Consider the following 16936-nt stretch of genomic DNA (forward strand, 5'->3'; position numbering starts at 1 on the left):
TCTATGTAATGTTAGCCTTCTTTCCTTTTTGCCTCACAAACTCTTTTTTCTGCTTTTTTCCCAGATTTCAGGAATTTGGGATTTTGAGTGATATTTTTCCTCAGGCCCTCTCCTAAGCAAATAGAGACAATTTTTGTTTGTTTGTTTTTGGTTATGCTTTATGCTTGCGTACATCCTCTCCAGCCCAGCCCAAGGCATTGGCTGAGCTGTACTGTCAGCTGTTAACTTGGCAAATGTTATATGCTAGTCACATGATTATAGTACAGATTGCATGTCACCCATTGCAGAAGGCCAATGATTGAATAATGTGGACAAAGCAACTGGATTTTGATAGCAGGTCAGGGAAGTAAGGAGGTCTATAAGGACAGATCCTTACTCTTTAGTTCTGGGCAATGTGGGGAAGCTGAAGTGACCCTAGAGTCTAAAATCAGGAAGAGTTCCCAGAACGTGTTGCTTTATATTTGCCTTTTGCCACTTCTGGGGATACAGTCGATGCCTCCTAACACGTAATGGCTATTCCCAAAGCAAAGTTCAATTTAAATGCCAGTGAGAAGCTGTTCTGGAGATTTCATGTTTTTAAACATTTCCAGAATGTTGATCCTTCAAAAATAGTGAATTGTGAGGTTTAACTTGTCATTTTTTTTCTTTTCCAAGAACATGAATAGAAAATTTTGCTTGAAAAATGAACTTTTTATTGTTACAATATCTCAAAGACAAGAATAAATTTTGATCTTTTTACAGATTATTTTTCTACCAGCCATGAAAGGTTATTTTTCTAATATCTAGACCATTCTTTGTATATGTATATACATTAATTTATTTTTAATGCACATAAACTTCACAGTAAAATGCACTTTGTACTTTATCATAATTTCATCAGGTTTTATCATTGTAAGAATAAGTAAATTAGTTATATTACAAAATGACAGTGTACATGTAGCAATGATAGACACATTTTAAAAGAGTACTATAGGACTAGTTTACCTAGTGGATTATCCAGTCATCTTAAGGCCCTGTGCCCCCTGTTAAGGACTTTTACACTATTTCTCTGTTCATTGACATGCCAAACAAAAGGGTGACAAAACAAAAGGAAATAAGACACATTCAAATTGGTGAGATTTTTCATGTAATAAATGATATTCATTTTTAAGGGAAAAGACCTTATAACCAGGATCAAAAAGGATACTTTCCTCCCAACTAATCATAGTATAATATTTTATGTTCTCCCCCAAATGTGCCAGTCTTTCTCAATTTTTTCATACAGCTCTGTCTGGCCAGAAGCTTTGATCCTTCTCAGATATCTATCTGTTTACTCAGCAAATTCGAGCTGCTGTTAAAATCCACCTCAAATGTCAAATTCTATATTAAAAACCTTTCCTCCCAACAAGTGTCCTGTTTCTCCTCCTGTGATCTCATAAAATTTTAGATACATCTCTGCTATGGAACTGTTTACATCGTGCCAGAATTATTCATTTCCCAGTGTGTCTCTCCACCCCACCAGCCTATTTAAAGTTCATTAAAATCAGAGATCCTGTTATTTTTCTTTATATTATTTCACAGCAGATACGCAATAAATTATTTTGAATGAATTAAAAGGAATTTTGTGTATTCTGTAATTTATTCATTAACTTTGATAATTAGATATAATTTGGCTTTAAGTCAAAAATAAAATTTGAAAGAAAATGTGGCACCAACTTTTCAAATAGATACAATAAATTTAACCTTTGATCTTAAACACAATCATAAAATTAAGAAGATCTAGCTTTGAATTGTACAAATTATATATCTGAGGAAAATAAATTTATATTATAAAACATTTTGATAAATTATAACATGTTGAAATTAGCTGTGTTCATTATCATGTAACAAATTTCTGTTTATAAGAACCAAAACTCAGAAAATCTCCAGTAATAGGAAATTATTTATACCATACTTTCATGAGAAAAAAAATTAAGTAAGCTTTTATCAACATCTATTTTTTAAAGCAGCTTCAAAGACATGTCATTCAGTACATCCAGATTAAATACACTCTCATATTTTTCTATAACATTTTCTATAGCATAGCATTAAGTTGACAACTGCAACAATAATGAACTGAGATCAAATAGCTAAGGTGTAAGAAAGAGATTTTTAGATTTTATCATGAGATTATCTAATGGGGAGAAATTCTTTTTCTTGGAATTTTTTAGGTAGAAAACTCCTGGCCTAACTTAAGTTTACTGAAGTCTATATTTCTGAAAAATAAGTAATGGGATGAATCTTGAAGAAATTTTTCTTTTGACATTAGAGGATAATGTTATAGACTGTATAATAGTTTCTCACTTCCCTGCTTTAAGACTAATTACAATAATAACATTTATTTAGCACTTATATTATGTAGACTAAATAAACATTTTAGACCAAGTATAATAACCATTCTTCTCCTTAACCATGGAGGTAATTATCTTAAACTTATTTATCCTTATACTTGGAATTTGGAATTTTATGTTAAATAATCCTACTCATTGCCTAATATGGGAGAAGGATGGTATTTACAGCAGATTTATCCCATTGCATTTCTCATAGTCAGGCTACTTATGACATTTTTGATACTTTGCTATTGCCAGGGTAGTTGATTGGTACAATGGCTGTAAATATTACCCACATCAAAATCATCATGGTCTTGCTGCTTAGCAGCATTTTCCATGGTGCTCTCTGGAACACTGGTTTCACTCAATCCTAGTAACTACTGAAATAAGGTCAAATAAATTTGAGAAGTCCTGGACTAAACCATATTATGAAAATTTCTTTATTATGGAATATCTCAGATTCTTCAGTATGCTAAAGAAGACATGATACACAAAGTTTCTCAATATTATTAAACTAGGGAAACATAAAGTGACAGGCTACTGTTCTTCAGAAAACAAAATGCTGCCTTATTGTACAAACTTCAGTAATGCACACACACACACACACACACTCATTGTGGAGAAGATGAAAACTCTGACTTTGTTAACAGTTAGCCCTGCAGTCCATCTCCACAGTCTTCATTCAGTGATGTTATTAGTTGTATTCTTTAATTTTTACCACAGACTCTAAATCTGGCCACAAGCTTACCCGCTTTCTAAACCACATGGATTCTTCGACTATCAAATGGAATACCATTAATCTAGCTAGGCTCTTCAGACAGTACAGTCTCCAACTGTCTGCTATCCAGGTCTTATTCAAATCATGCTTAATAACATCATATTTATAAACAGTCCCTAGAAGTCAACACAGTTCATGTGCTTGCCTAGTTCTGGGCATTACGTATTGATTGGATTGCAACAGAGCAAATACAGGCAGCATACTTTAATCTAGCTTCTAGCAGAATCGGTTTCAAAGGTTCTATTTTCATTTTGTGCCCTCATTTATTTTCAAAAGTATATGCATATAAAATAGTCATGAAATATTTTTCTCCTCTAGCTGTAAAAATGTTGTTCAACATTTAGTGTGTATTATACAGGTGTTATTCACTATGATAAATAACACCTGTATAATACACACTACGTAATTTCATTATTCTAGGTATTTGTGCACATTAAGTCTCTTTATTCTTTTACAGATGAGGAAACTAAATCACAAAAAGATTATGAATCCTGCAGAAAATCACATAGCTCGTAAGTGGTAAGCAGAAATTTGAGCCAAGGAAGTCTGGCTCCAGTGTTACGGTATCAACCACAAAACTGTAGTAATACTCCCATTTGATTTTCTCCATTTCCATTTTATAATTCAGTAATAGGAAGACGGTATTTTTCTGAGACACTATTACATTTACTGCTATCTGATCATATGAATTATATTTCTGATTATATATTCTGTTTTACCCCATCTGTCAAGCAGCTTGGAATACATACAACATGTAACTGAATCACGGCAAGTCTGTGGGCTCTTAAGATTATTAAATTTTGGTTCTCCTTTCATTTTTCGGTCTCTAACATACTCCTCATCATCACCACCATAATTTTCATTTTTGATATTAATTTATTGCAATCTTCTTATAGACCCATTCAAATTCTTGGTAAAATCGTGCCAAATAGATATAAATACAATAAATACTTCACTGATCATTCCAAGGGTGTTTCTTAAAATGTTTTCTGAATCATCAAGGAAATGTTATACTGAGTATCGTTTAATGTCAGAATGCTTTATTATACTGTACAGAAAATTTGACATTAATCCTTTGAAAACTGGCAATTCTTATACGTAATTTATGGTAGCAGTTTGCCAAGACACAATGTTTCAGAATATTTAAATGTGATATTACCATAAATTAAACATATCCGGTCAATTCAGAGGCATCATTCTTGATAGTGGAATATATTGTTTTATTTATCTATAATAAACATTTACTTACTTAAACCATTTAATAAAGAATTAAAGTTAAACAAAGCTGATATTCCCTTAGAATACTTCTCTAGGAACACAGTGGCTGTTTACAATTACATTCTCAATGATTAATGTTTACTAGATATTTTCAATATCATTCTTGGATATGGGCCCCATGGAGCTTACCTGTTGTCACACCATGAACCACTCCTTCCTTGGTTTTGGAGCCTATAAAAACAAATTCAAAACATAGACATAAGTCTCAAACTGGCCTTATATTGCTGATTAGCTAGTTTTAAATACAACTAATAAAAAAAAGTCTCAATCTTTAGAAGCCCATATAGAAAAATATCCTTAGAGGGCATAAAAGCTAAAACAAGGAATTCCAGTAATCATACAACAAATAGAAGAAAGCAAAACTAGCAGGAGGTTCTTTCCAATTAAAATTTTAACCCACAGGGGCGCCTGGGTGGCTCAGTCATTAAGCGCCTGCCTTCGGCTCAGGTCATGATCCCAGGGTCCTGAGATAGAGCCCCACATCGGGCTCCCTGCTCAGCGGGAAGCCTGCTTCTCCCTCTCCCACTCCCCCTGCTTGTGTTCCCTCTCTTGCTGTCTCGCTCTCTCTGTCAAATAAATAAAATCTTAAAAAAAAATTAAAATTAAAATTAAAAAATTAAAAAATTAAAATTTAACCCACAATGATGAGTTATTTTTTTAAGTTTTCACTTTAATTCCAGTTAGTTAACAGAGTGTTATTAGTTTCAAGTGTGCAATATAGTAATTCAACATTTCCATGTGTTGACAGCTGCTATAAACATTGGGGTGCATGTATCCTTTTGAATTAGTGTTTTTGTATTCTTTGAGTAATTAGCCAGTAGTGCAATTGCTGGATCATAGGGTAGATTTATTTTTAACTTTTTGAGGGACCTCCATACCATTTTCCACAGTGGCTCCACCTCCCAATGAGGACTTTTTATCCCCTTGTGTCCCTCTTCAATAATGGATTTTGCCCAGAAATAAACCCACACTTATTTGGTCACTTAACCTACAATGAAGGAGGTATGAATATACAATAGGGAAGAGAGTCTCTTCAATAATCAACTTACAGAGGGAAAAATAAAAGGTGAGATAACACTGGGGCTGGGCGGGAAGATGATCTTAGGTTCAGAACTGTAGAAGCTATACTAAAGTACAGGAGAGCAGAGAGGTTAGTCAACCCATGAAACTCAAGTAGGAGGGAAGAAAAAGAAGAAATTAACATTCATTGAACACCTATTATGTAAAAGGCATTTTAATCTTGTTTAATCCACTTAATACAGGCGAATTATGCCCACTTTATAGCTGAAGAAATTGCAATTCAAAGTAAAATGATTTGCCTAAAGTCACACAGGCAATAACTAGCTATTGATATCAATATTAGCATATTGATATGACCCTAAACCTATACGCTTTCCACTAAGCCAAGCAAACTTTTAGGAGGAATAGAGCTTTTAAAAAAATAGCTCATTAATATGTATTAAAACTAAGTTTAACAATTTTATTCATGAGCTCTCTGATGGTGGATTTTTCAGTGTGACACTAGCTGTTTTTTGTGTTGGGTCTTTTTTTTTTTTTTTTGAGAAAAAGAGAGAGCTGGGGGGAGGGCTAGAGGGAGAGGGAAAGAGAGAATCTTAAGCAGGCTCCACGCCCAGTGCAGAGCCCGATGTGGGGCTCAATCTCACGACCCAGATATCATGACCTGAGCCAAAATCAAGTCAGATGCTTAATCAGCCTAGCCACCCAGGCACCTCTACACCAGCTTTTTAATTAAATTTTTTTTTTTTTTGGAGAAAATAACAGTGGATTGGAGATTCATTTGAAAACTACCCTGTAAGTAAAATAATCTATTTCTATCAGACATAGAAGAATATAAGGAAATGAGGGCATAAAAACTGAGAAAATATTTAAATCTATATTTGGAGATTAAACTAGGTACTAATCTTCAGTTTAAAAATGCACTGGTTTAAAAAGCTTTCCTAAGCATGTTAGAAATAACAGTAAACACTTTAAAACAAAGGAAAAAAAGCATTAGGGAATCTCAGGTTCCCCATCACTAAGATGACTACATAGAATTAATTAAATAATCTCTAAGAACTGGGTCCTTAAACTGGAGAGTGCAGCAGAACCAGTCAGGTGGGAGCGCTGGTTGAAAATGCTGACTTTTGTGTCAGAGCCTCAAATATTCAGGAAATACCAGGTACAGATATTTGCATTTTCTAATAACCCTCATGATCTAATTCTAATTCAAGGGTCAAATTTATAAAACACTGGTCTTAGATGGCTTCAATATCCAAATTTATTTAAAATTTAGAAGCACATATCCACGATTTCAATAATACGATTGATAAAATGACCTAAATGAATATACAAGACTACGTTGAAAATGTTCACTAAATATTTTTATGAAAATACATAAATAAGGCATTAAGTGAAATTTGGATGCATATTTAAATTTACTTTTTTTTTTAAAGATTTTATTTATTTGAGAGAGAAAATGAGAGAGAGCATGAGAGGGAAGAGGGTCAGAGGGAGAAGCAGACTCCCCGCTGAGCAGGGAGCCGGATGCGGGACTCGATCCCGGGACTCCAGGATCATGACCTGAGCCGAAGGCAGTCGCTTAACCGACTGAGCCACCCAGGCGCCCCTAAATTTACATTTTTACTAAACAGTCAAGAAAAGTATCTATGTTTAATAAAACAATTTAAATATAGTTAAGAAGTTTCCATTTGAATAATTTAAGGACCTCTGATAAAAATAAAACATATAATAAATGATAGCATTGTAATTAAGAATGTGGGTTTTGCCCAGAAATAAACCCACTCTTATATGGTCAATTAACCTACAATGAAGAAGGCATGAATATACAATGGGGAAGACAGTCTCTTCAACAAGTGGTGATAAGAAAACTGCACAGCTACATGCAGAAGAGTGAAACACTTTCTTACACCACACACAAAAATTAACTCAAACTAGTAAAGACTGAAGTGTCAGACCTGAAACCATAAAACTCCTAAAAGAAAACATAGGCAGTAATCTCTTGGACATTGATCTTAGCAACATATTTATGCACATGTCTCCTGAGGTATGGGAAATAAAAGCAAAAATAAACTATTGGGACTACACCAAAATAAAAAGCTTTTTCACAGCAAAGGAAGCCATCAACAAAATTAAAGACAACTTAGTGAATGAGAGAGGATATCTGCAAATAAGATATTTGATAAGGGGTTAATATCCAAAGCATATAAAGAACTTATACAACTCAACACCAAAAACAACAAATAATCTAATTTAAAAATGGGTAGAGAACCTGAAGAGTCATTTTTCAAAAGAAGATATACAGACAGCCAACAGACACATGAAAAGATACTCAACATTACTAACCATCATATAAGTGCAAATCAAAACCACAATGAAATATAACCTCACATCAGTCAGAATGGTGAGTATCAAAAAGAAAGAAATAAGGGTTGGTGAGGATGTGGAGAAAAGGGAACCCTCATGAACTGTTGGTGGGAATGTAAAATGGTGTAACTACTCTGGAAAACAGTATGGAGGTCCTTCAGAAAATTAAAAATAGAAATACCATATGATCCAGTAGTTCTACTATTATTTACCTGAAGAAAATGAAAACACCTAATTCAAAAAAACATATGTATTCCTATGTTTACTGTAGCATTATTTACAGTAGCCAAGATATGAAAGCAACATAAATGTCCAATGATAGATGACTGGATAAAGAAGATATGGGGGGGGTGTGTGTATACACAAATGGAATTGTGTGTACACAAATGGAATATTACTCAGCCATAAAAAAAGCATGAGATCTTATTTATCATCTGCAACAACAACATGGATGGACAATAGAGGGTATTATGTTAAGTGAAATAAGTCAGATGGAAAAAGACAAGTACCATATTATTTCACTTATATGTGGAATCTAAAATACAAAACAAAAAAACAAAAATAACAGAAACATAAAAACAGAGAACTGGTGGTTGCCAGAGGGGAGGTGGGTGAGGGATGGGTGAAATAGGTGAAGTGGATTAAGAAGTACAACCTTGTAATTACAAAATAAATAAGTCACAGAGATGAAAAGTACAGCATAGGGAATATACTTGGCATTATATAAAGAAAACTAAATTGTTTTGCTTTTCAATTGGACTCTAAATTTATAACTTCTAAGCCATTTGATTGGGATAATTGTTATTTATTAAATTGAAGTATATAGATTGAAAATTTGTATAAAAAAATCACAAAAAAATCATAAAATAACACTGATTCTTATGTAGTTCCTCAATTAGTTAAAAGATAGTTGCCCAAAATATAATATTATAAAGGAATGATACTACTTTTTTCATTAGGTTTAAGAAAACAGTGTGCTAAATATCTTCAGCCATATAGAAGTTAGAAAACTTTCTATAATCACTTCCAATCTTTCACCCCAGTTATTTGTGAGTTTTGTAATGACGAATGAAAAGATAAAAAGAAAATATGTTGGCAAAGTAATTATTCTGTTGGACAGCTTATTTGATAATAATAACCATGGCTCCTATATATAAAAGTGTGCTTTACAAAATCCTCAACAAAATATTAACAAATCAAATCCAACAATGTATAAAAAGAATTATGCTTCATAACCAAGTGGAATTCATGCCAGGTATGCAAGTTTGGTTCATTATTCAAAAATTAATTAAAGTAATCCATCACAATGACAAGATAAAGACAAATGATGTGATCATATCAATAGATGCAGAAAAAACATTTGGCAAAATGCAACATCTATTTGTGATAAAAACTTCTGGTAAACTAGGAATAGAGGGGAACTTCCTCAACTTGATAAAGAATATTTACAAAAAAACCTACAGATAACATCATATTTCATAGCAAGAAACTAGGGCTTTCCTACTAAGACCAGAAACAAGGCAAGCATCCTACTGGAAATCCTAGCCAGTGCAATATGATAATAAAAGGAAATAAGAGGTATACAGGTTGGGAAAGAGGAAATAAAATGATCTTCATTCACAGATGACTTGTATGTCTATGTAGAAAATTGTAAAGAATCAATGATGACAAAAAAACCCACTAATTTTTGTAAGACTCTTGGATACAACGTTAATAAACACAAGTCAATCACTTTCATATATACAAGCAATGAACAAATGGAATTTAAAATTTAAAACACAATAAATTTATATTCCCACCAAAAAAAAAAATACTTAGGTGTACATTTAACAGAATATATCCAACATCTATATGAGGAAAACTACAACGCTCTAATGAACAAAAGCAGAGAACTAAATAAAAGGAGGTATATTCTATGTTCATGGACGGGAAGACTCAATACTGTCAATATGTCAGCTCTTAACTTGATCTATAGTTCAATGCAATCTTAATCAAAATCTCAGCAAGTTATTTTGTCAATAACAACAGACTCTAAGTCTATGTGGAGAGGCAAAAAGCTGTGAATAGCCATGATAATATTGAAGTATAAAATCACAGGTCTGACACTACTTGCCTTTTAGACTTATTATCAAGCTATAGTAATCAAGACAGTGTGATAATTGCAAGAGAATAGACAAGTAAATCAAAGGAACATTATAGAGAGCCTAGAAATAGAACCACATAAATATAGCCAACTGATTTTTGACAAAGGAGTGAAAGCAATACAAAAAAGCAAAGATAGTCTTTTTGACAAATGGTGCTGGAACAACTGGACATCCACATGCAAGAAGAAAGAAGGAGAAGGAGAAGAAGAGACAACAACCCTTCACAAAAATTAACACAATAGGGATAATAGACCTAAATATAAAATACAGAACTATAAAACTCCTCGAATAACATAGGAGAAAACCTACATGGCCTTGGGTATGGCAATGACTTTTAGATATAACACCAAAAGCACAACCCATGAAATAAAGAATCAACAAGCTGGACTTCATTAAAATTAAAAATTTCTGCTCCATGAAAGGAAGTGGGGAGAATGAAAAAAGCTACAGACTGAGAGAAAATATTTGCAGAAAATATGTCTGAAAAGGAACTATTATCCAAAATATACAGAGGACTCTTAAAACTCAACAATAAGAAAACAACCAGATTAAAAGACAGGCCAAATACCTTAACAGATACCTCACCAAAGAAGATATATAGATGACAAATAAGCTTATGAAAAGATGCTCCACATATGTCATCTGGGAAATGTAAATTAAAACTATCAGTTACCACATCACACCTGTTAGAATGATCAAAATCTAGAATATTGAAACTCCAAATGCTGACAAGGATGTGAAGCAACAAGAACTGTTATTCATTATTACTGGTGGGATACAAAATGGTCCAGCCACTTTTGGAAGACAGTTTGTCAGTTCCTTATAAAACTAAACATATCCCTACCATATGATCCAGCAATAGTGATCCTTGGTATTTACCAAAAGGAGCTGAAAGCTTATGTCCATTCAAAAGCCTGCACATGGATGTTTATAGCAGTTTTATTCACAATTGCCAAAATTTGGAAGAAGCCAAGATGTCCCTCAGTAGGTGAATGGATAACTGTGGTACATCCAGACAATGGAATTAGTATTTAGTACTAAAAAGAAATGAGCTATCAAGTCATGAAAAGACACGGAAGAACCTAAAATGCATATTACTAACTGAAAGAAGCCAATCTTAAAAGTCTGCATAGTGTATGATTCCAGGTATATGACATTCTGGAAATGGCAAAATTATGGCGGTAGTAAAAAAAGATCAGTGGTTGCCAGGGGTTGGTGGAAGGAAATGAATAAGTGATGTACCAACAATTTTAGGACATCAAAAATATCTACATGATACTATAATGATGGATACACTTCATTATATATCTGTCCAAATGCAGAGAATGTATAATACGAGGAGTGAAACTTCAACTATGGGTTTTGGGTGAATATGATGTGTCAATGTAGGTTCATTAATTTTAATAAATGTACCACTCTGGTGGGGGATGTAGATCGTGGGGGAAGCCATGCATGTGTGGAGGCAGGGGGTACATGAGAAACCTCTGTTCTTTGTCTCTCAATTTTGCTGTGAACCTAAACTGCTACAAAAAATAAAAGTCTTTAATTTTTTTTAAAGTGTGCTTTATTACTCACATGACATTCTCACAAAAACTCTGCAAGGTAATTGCATTTATCTAAATCTTATTTTTACAAATGAAGGAAGTAAAACTCATAGATGTTAAGTGACTTTTATAGTATTCTAAAAGCAATAAATGATGTAGCCTGGACTAGAATTTAAGTTTGTGCGACGTCAAGTCTATGTTCTCTTCACTTTTCCAGGAGTCAGTGAACTGCAGCCTATAGGCCAAATCAACTCACCACCTGTTTCGGGTAACTAAGGTTTTATTGGATCACAGCTAATTATTGTCTATGGCTGCTTTCACACCACAACCGCAGAGCTGATTAATTGACACAGAGATCTTATGGCCTAAAATATTTATTGTCTAGAGCTTTACAGAAAAAGTTTATCAACTCCTGATCTATATAGTCTCTCTTTCTCATGGTCAGTTTTCATCCTAAACCCTGCGTCTGAGTTCGAATTTTAACTATCCTTCAGAACACAACCAATAAATAATTTATAGAATGCACTATGTGTTAAATACCATGATATACCATGTTATTAAAGAGGGCACGTATTGAATGGAGCACTGGGTGTTATATGCAAACAATGAATCATGAAACACTACATCAAAAACTAATGATGTAAGTATGGTGATTAACATAACATAATAAAATTTTTAAAAAATACCACAATATATATTGAAGATGATCTAAAAATCCATGTGACATGTAAACAAATTATGATTTTATGTAATAGCAAATAACAGAATATCAAAAAAATAAAATCATTCTATTTGCCTAAACACATAGTTGACAATGAAAACAAAAAGTTTTCCAGATGACAAAACCTGTTTATTACATAGAAAACAGGAATGTATTAAATTAATATTCAATAGTTTCTGGACTCACTACCAACTAATAGAACAAATATTAGCATCCTAAAAAAAATCTTTAAAGTTACTAAATTATAAAATAATGGAAATCAAAGAATAGTTGCAAGCACACACTTGCACAACTTAGAAAACTGAGGACAAGTATAAAGATATCAATTATCTGCACATCACTGATGCAGTATTCCAAATTCCCTCTAAAAAAGATGTAACTCACACTTCAAAAAAACACTTGAAATTAACTCGTCATTTTTTCCTCTTGTGACACTCTTCAATTCAATGATTTTCTGAAGATATGTCTTAAGAGAAAGAATAATTTAACTTAAGATTTGTAGCAAACTCAGCCAATATAGAGCCCATGAGCAATGAGAAAAAAATATGAGAGGCATTCATAAAAATTATTCCAAGTCTAACTCTTTTTCAGTGCATCCATGTTGGAGAGGCAGTGTAGCTGTCTTCCACCCACAGACAGAGGCGTAGTGCCTTATGCCACCCAACAAGTTCATCCTCCATCTTCCTGCTCATCCTGCTGCCACCAGAGAATGGGCAAGAGCTCAGAGCAGCAGAAGAGAAAGAGGAGAGGCAGAATGGGCAGAGGGTGAGTGTATGCATGTGTCTCTGTGGATGAGGGTTTGTCTATGTATGTGTCTATTCCTTCCCCAAAGACTTTGAAGTGAATTGTAAAGTAACACCCAACCTAGCACAGTTCAAGGTAAGAAAAAGAGAGTCAGGATCTGCATGAATACTACAAAGTGGCAATTTAGGAACAAGTAGAAAAGATAAGCATCAATCTCATTATTTAGTATGTGTGTCATTTGATAAATGAATTATATATATCTCTGAGATATTAGCAACAGCCTTCAAGCACTTTTTCGAGCAATTAGTCTTCAGTTTACCAAGTGGTCACAAGGATGAACTATACCAAAGACTTTTCTGTCCTCTCCTTTTTAGGGCCACAATAGGTCTTTTTTTACATATCCCAGGGCCATATTTAAGTCTTATTTTAAAATATGAATACACTAAAATTTGCTAATATTATTCACGATGATTAAAAAAAAAAAAATCAAAGGCCCATGAATGACTTCGATTCCTAAAAATATTCTTAATTATTTTTGGAGACTGAGTTTTAAAAACTTTTTATGAATTATAGTCCCTTATGCACAGAAGCATTCATTTAAAAAGTCCAAAGTACTACTGAAAAATTATTCTGAAAAAAACAAAAGATTATCCTCACTTTTTACTATTAGCTCAAATATACACATTTACCTACCCACACAGTCCTCTGACTCAGTTTATCCTTTTGACAAGTGATGATGCAAAAATGAATCAAGAAATACCAGCATTTAGAGCATCAATCATCCTAACCCATCAATCATAAATAAATATCAAGATGCCATGGGGGGCTTACCTACCTACATAGAGAACACCTTCTTTTGTCTTTCCTGCTGCTTCTGCCACACCCTGTTTGGTTTTTTCAGCAGCAGCCACGACTCCCTCCTTGGCCTTTGAAAGTCCTTTCATGAATACATCCATGGCTAATGAATTCCTTTACACCACACTGGAGAACACAAAATATAATTTCAATGAGAACTTTTACATCAGAAACTAATGATGTACTGTATGGTGACTAACATAACATAATAAATATAAATAATAAATAAATAAATAAATAAATAAAATAAAATAAAATAAAATAACAACTTTTGGGTAGAATAAAATAAAATTAGAACCACCCAAGATAAAAACCACTGAAAGATCAGTACAACTCCCAAAAGTGCGAGACTCTTTTATTTAGACTCTTATTTCAACCACTGGACCAAAAAAAAAAAAAAGCCTTTTTTTTTTTTTAGGTTTTGCATTAAAAATTTAGCATCCCTCATCCATCTTGGCTAGTAAAAGTCTAGCTGCCTAAACGTGGATTAAGATGAATCATCTGAGTTGTGCTTACTGTATCTTCGAAGGGTAGTTACATGAAAAGATGGACCCTCTTTCAACTTCCCAGAGTCCAAACGGTGACAAGGTAAGTTAGAAGTACGTTTAAAAGATCACAGGGAAAGAAAGGGAGCTGGAGGCATGGGGTCAGGGACAGTCTTACAAATGAATCCCAGAAGAGGGCTAACTGGCTGATCACCAGGAGGGGCGGGAAGAGAACTACTCACTCTGGGTGTGGCTCAAGCTCGAGCCCACACGCACCGGCCCTAATCCACGCGACCAGCCCCCCCCGCCCCCAGCTATGTACTCCGAGCAGGCGCCTGTGCACAGCCGGGAGCAGTCTCCGGACTCGCGCCAGCCACCCGAGGGGGCGTTCTCCGCGCGCGTGAACTCGCTACCCAGCCGGCGCCCGCACCTGTTAACCCCTTACCACCTGCTGACCTGCCCTCCCAGCACTTCCACTTAATGATCTGCCAAACACAGCTTGCTTACTTCACCGAGAAAACGCAGGGGGCGGACTGGGGGATGTAAGGTAAAAGAGAAATAAAAGTTGGCTGCTCACGCTCCACCTGGCATTCTCGCGTTTCCCCAGGGAAAAGCGTACCCCGGAGAAGCAGCGTAACCTCTCAGCCTTTGGGGACGAGAAGAACGGAATATCGGATGCCAGAGGAAAGCCAGGTCAACCAACTTACTTTCCTCAAGCTCACTGAAGAGATATGCACCCACCTCCGAGAGACTCGACACAGCAGGTCCTTATTGCAGCAACAACCTCCCTCCCAGAAGCCCACGACTCCTCTCCTCCCGGGTTTCCTCCAGTATTGCCAAAGCTGCCCGTTTAGATCCATAGGTACTTACCTGGGTCCCTCTGATCCTCACAACTACAATTCCTCTCAACCACCCCCTTACAAAATTTAAAAAAAAAAAAAAAAAATCCCAAATATTATTTAAATGGGAAGAGGGAGAATAAGAAGCGCACAGGAAGGGAAGAGGCGGCAGCAGGAGAAGGATGGTCCCCAGAGGAGACTGCTGTCAGCACAACCCGGTGATGAGAGGCTGGGGGCGTGGGAGGCAAACCCACGAACCTGTCGTCGAATTGCCACTCCCCGTCCCCCGCACAGCTGGATCCGAGAGAAGGAGACAGAGGGTCGGAAGGGAAGGCAGGGAGAGAGCGCGAAGAAGGCTAAGGGCCAGGCTCGGTGCTCGGGTCTGCTCTGAAGCCAGCACACACCTCGCCCCACGCTGCCGCGCTCGGTCTCTCACCCCCTCTCTCGGGTCCCCTTCTCGTCGTCGTGGTCTTCCTCCTCTTCCTCTTTCTCCTCCTCCTTCTCCTCCGCTCACCGCCCCCGCAGCTGATTTGTCAGCTCCTCTCCCCGCCCCTCTCCCGGCGCTCTCTGCTTTCCCAGCCGCGTGCATTTCACTCCTCTGCTCGGATGGGGATGGGGGCGGGGGGAGGCTCTACCTCCAACTTCAGACACCAGCCTGGGCCTGGGGGGCGGGGAGGGGGGGTGTTCTGCACTTCACCCCAGGTTCAGGATCAAGGGGACTCTTGTGGCGATCTGGACCTGTTAGGCTTAGGCTGATGTTTCTCCGTCTTTCCCATCCCCCCTCCTTCGCTGTCTCCGCCCTTCCCTCTGGTTCCTCACGGGACCCCCTTGTCCGAGCCACCCTAGTGGAGTGGAGGTCTGAGGGATCGACCACCAAAGATAGAGCCATCCCCTTGGGAGGCTACTGAAGGAGGCAGGCAGCTCAGGAAAGGTGCTCAACCAGTACTACCAAGAGCACGTTTCCCTCGGATCGCTGAAATTTTGATTAACGGTGGTAGGACACGATGTTAAGGATGCCTTTGTTCAAATATCACTCAGATTTTCGTAACCTCTTAACCTCGGATGAGCCCGAAAAGGTCCGCGGATGGAGAGGAGACTAGTAAGGAAGAGTTACAGGTTGAGGCAGGAAGGAGCCTCTTGAATCCTCTTCCCACCCCACTATCACCATTTTCTTGTCCACCAATCAGCTGTTGCCAGACGCCGATTTTTCCCATCAGTGGAACATGGAATAAATATTCCCCAGCCGTCGATACCAAGCGGTCTTAAGGTTTTCATTCTCGAAATGGAATTTACTTTCCACTCTCGAGTGCCTGATGGAGGAGACGAATCCAGCGTGGTTAATTCTCCTGAAACGTCCATCCAGTTTCTTTGCCCCTTCTACACACTACTCACCTTTCTCATTTGATTCACGTTGCCCTCGGAGCTGACACCCGACACATCCCTTCCCACACACAGACGCGCAGACATATGCGCGGGCTTGAAGACAATTTTTGCATTGCTTAACACATTTCACCTCTTTCAGAGCTGGAGGGAAAACAGCTGTTCTTGGGTCACACCAGAATGGAGAACCAAGCTCCTCCCTGTAACAGAATGCATTTGCTGTTTTTGCCAGAATTGGGAGAATGATTTTAGCACTGGAAGGGAAAAACAAGTCTTTGCTGTATGTTTTTGTTTGTTTGTTTGTTTTGTTTTATGTTTGTTTATATTTATTTATTTATTTATTTATTTTTGTAGGAAAAATGCTTTCTATATCCCAGCACTCACTTGGGTTCTGAAATATTAGTAAAATGCAATTTAAATCTACAAAACAACCCTT

At 36.4% G+C, this 16936-nt stretch overlaps 1 protein-coding gene across 3 annotated transcripts in view; it reads right to left on the reverse strand.

Moving 5' to 3' along the window:
- Positions 1 to 15622, reverse strand: part of SNCA (synuclein alpha) — a 147579-nt gene extending 131957 nt beyond the window's left edge. The window contains exons 1-3 of one of the 3 annotated variants that reach the window (XM_045880752.3): positions 15525 to 15622; positions 13777 to 13922; positions 4534 to 4575 (exon numbers count right to left, since the gene is read on the reverse strand). In XM_045880752.3, the coding sequence (XP_045736708.1) occupies positions 4534 to 4575; positions 13777 to 13897 (163 nt within the window). In that variant the 5' untranslated portion in view covers positions 13898 to 13922; positions 15525 to 15622. Of the gene's footprint in view, positions 1 to 4533; positions 4576 to 13776; positions 13923 to 15378 lie in introns of all 3 variants that reach the window. The other 2 variants (XM_045880753.3, XM_045880754.3) reach the window with 2 other exon arrangements.
- Positions 15623 to 16936: the final 1314 nt, after the last annotated feature.

Source organism: Mirounga angustirostris, unplaced genomic scaffold (genome assembly GCF_029215605.1).
Source record: "Mirounga angustirostris isolate CCGP_5_RB_7025 unplaced genomic scaffold, mMirAng1.0.hap1 SCAF_2, whole genome shotgun sequence".
Classification (NCBI taxonomy): domain Eukaryota; kingdom Metazoa; phylum Chordata; class Mammalia; order Carnivora; family Phocidae; genus Mirounga; species Mirounga angustirostris.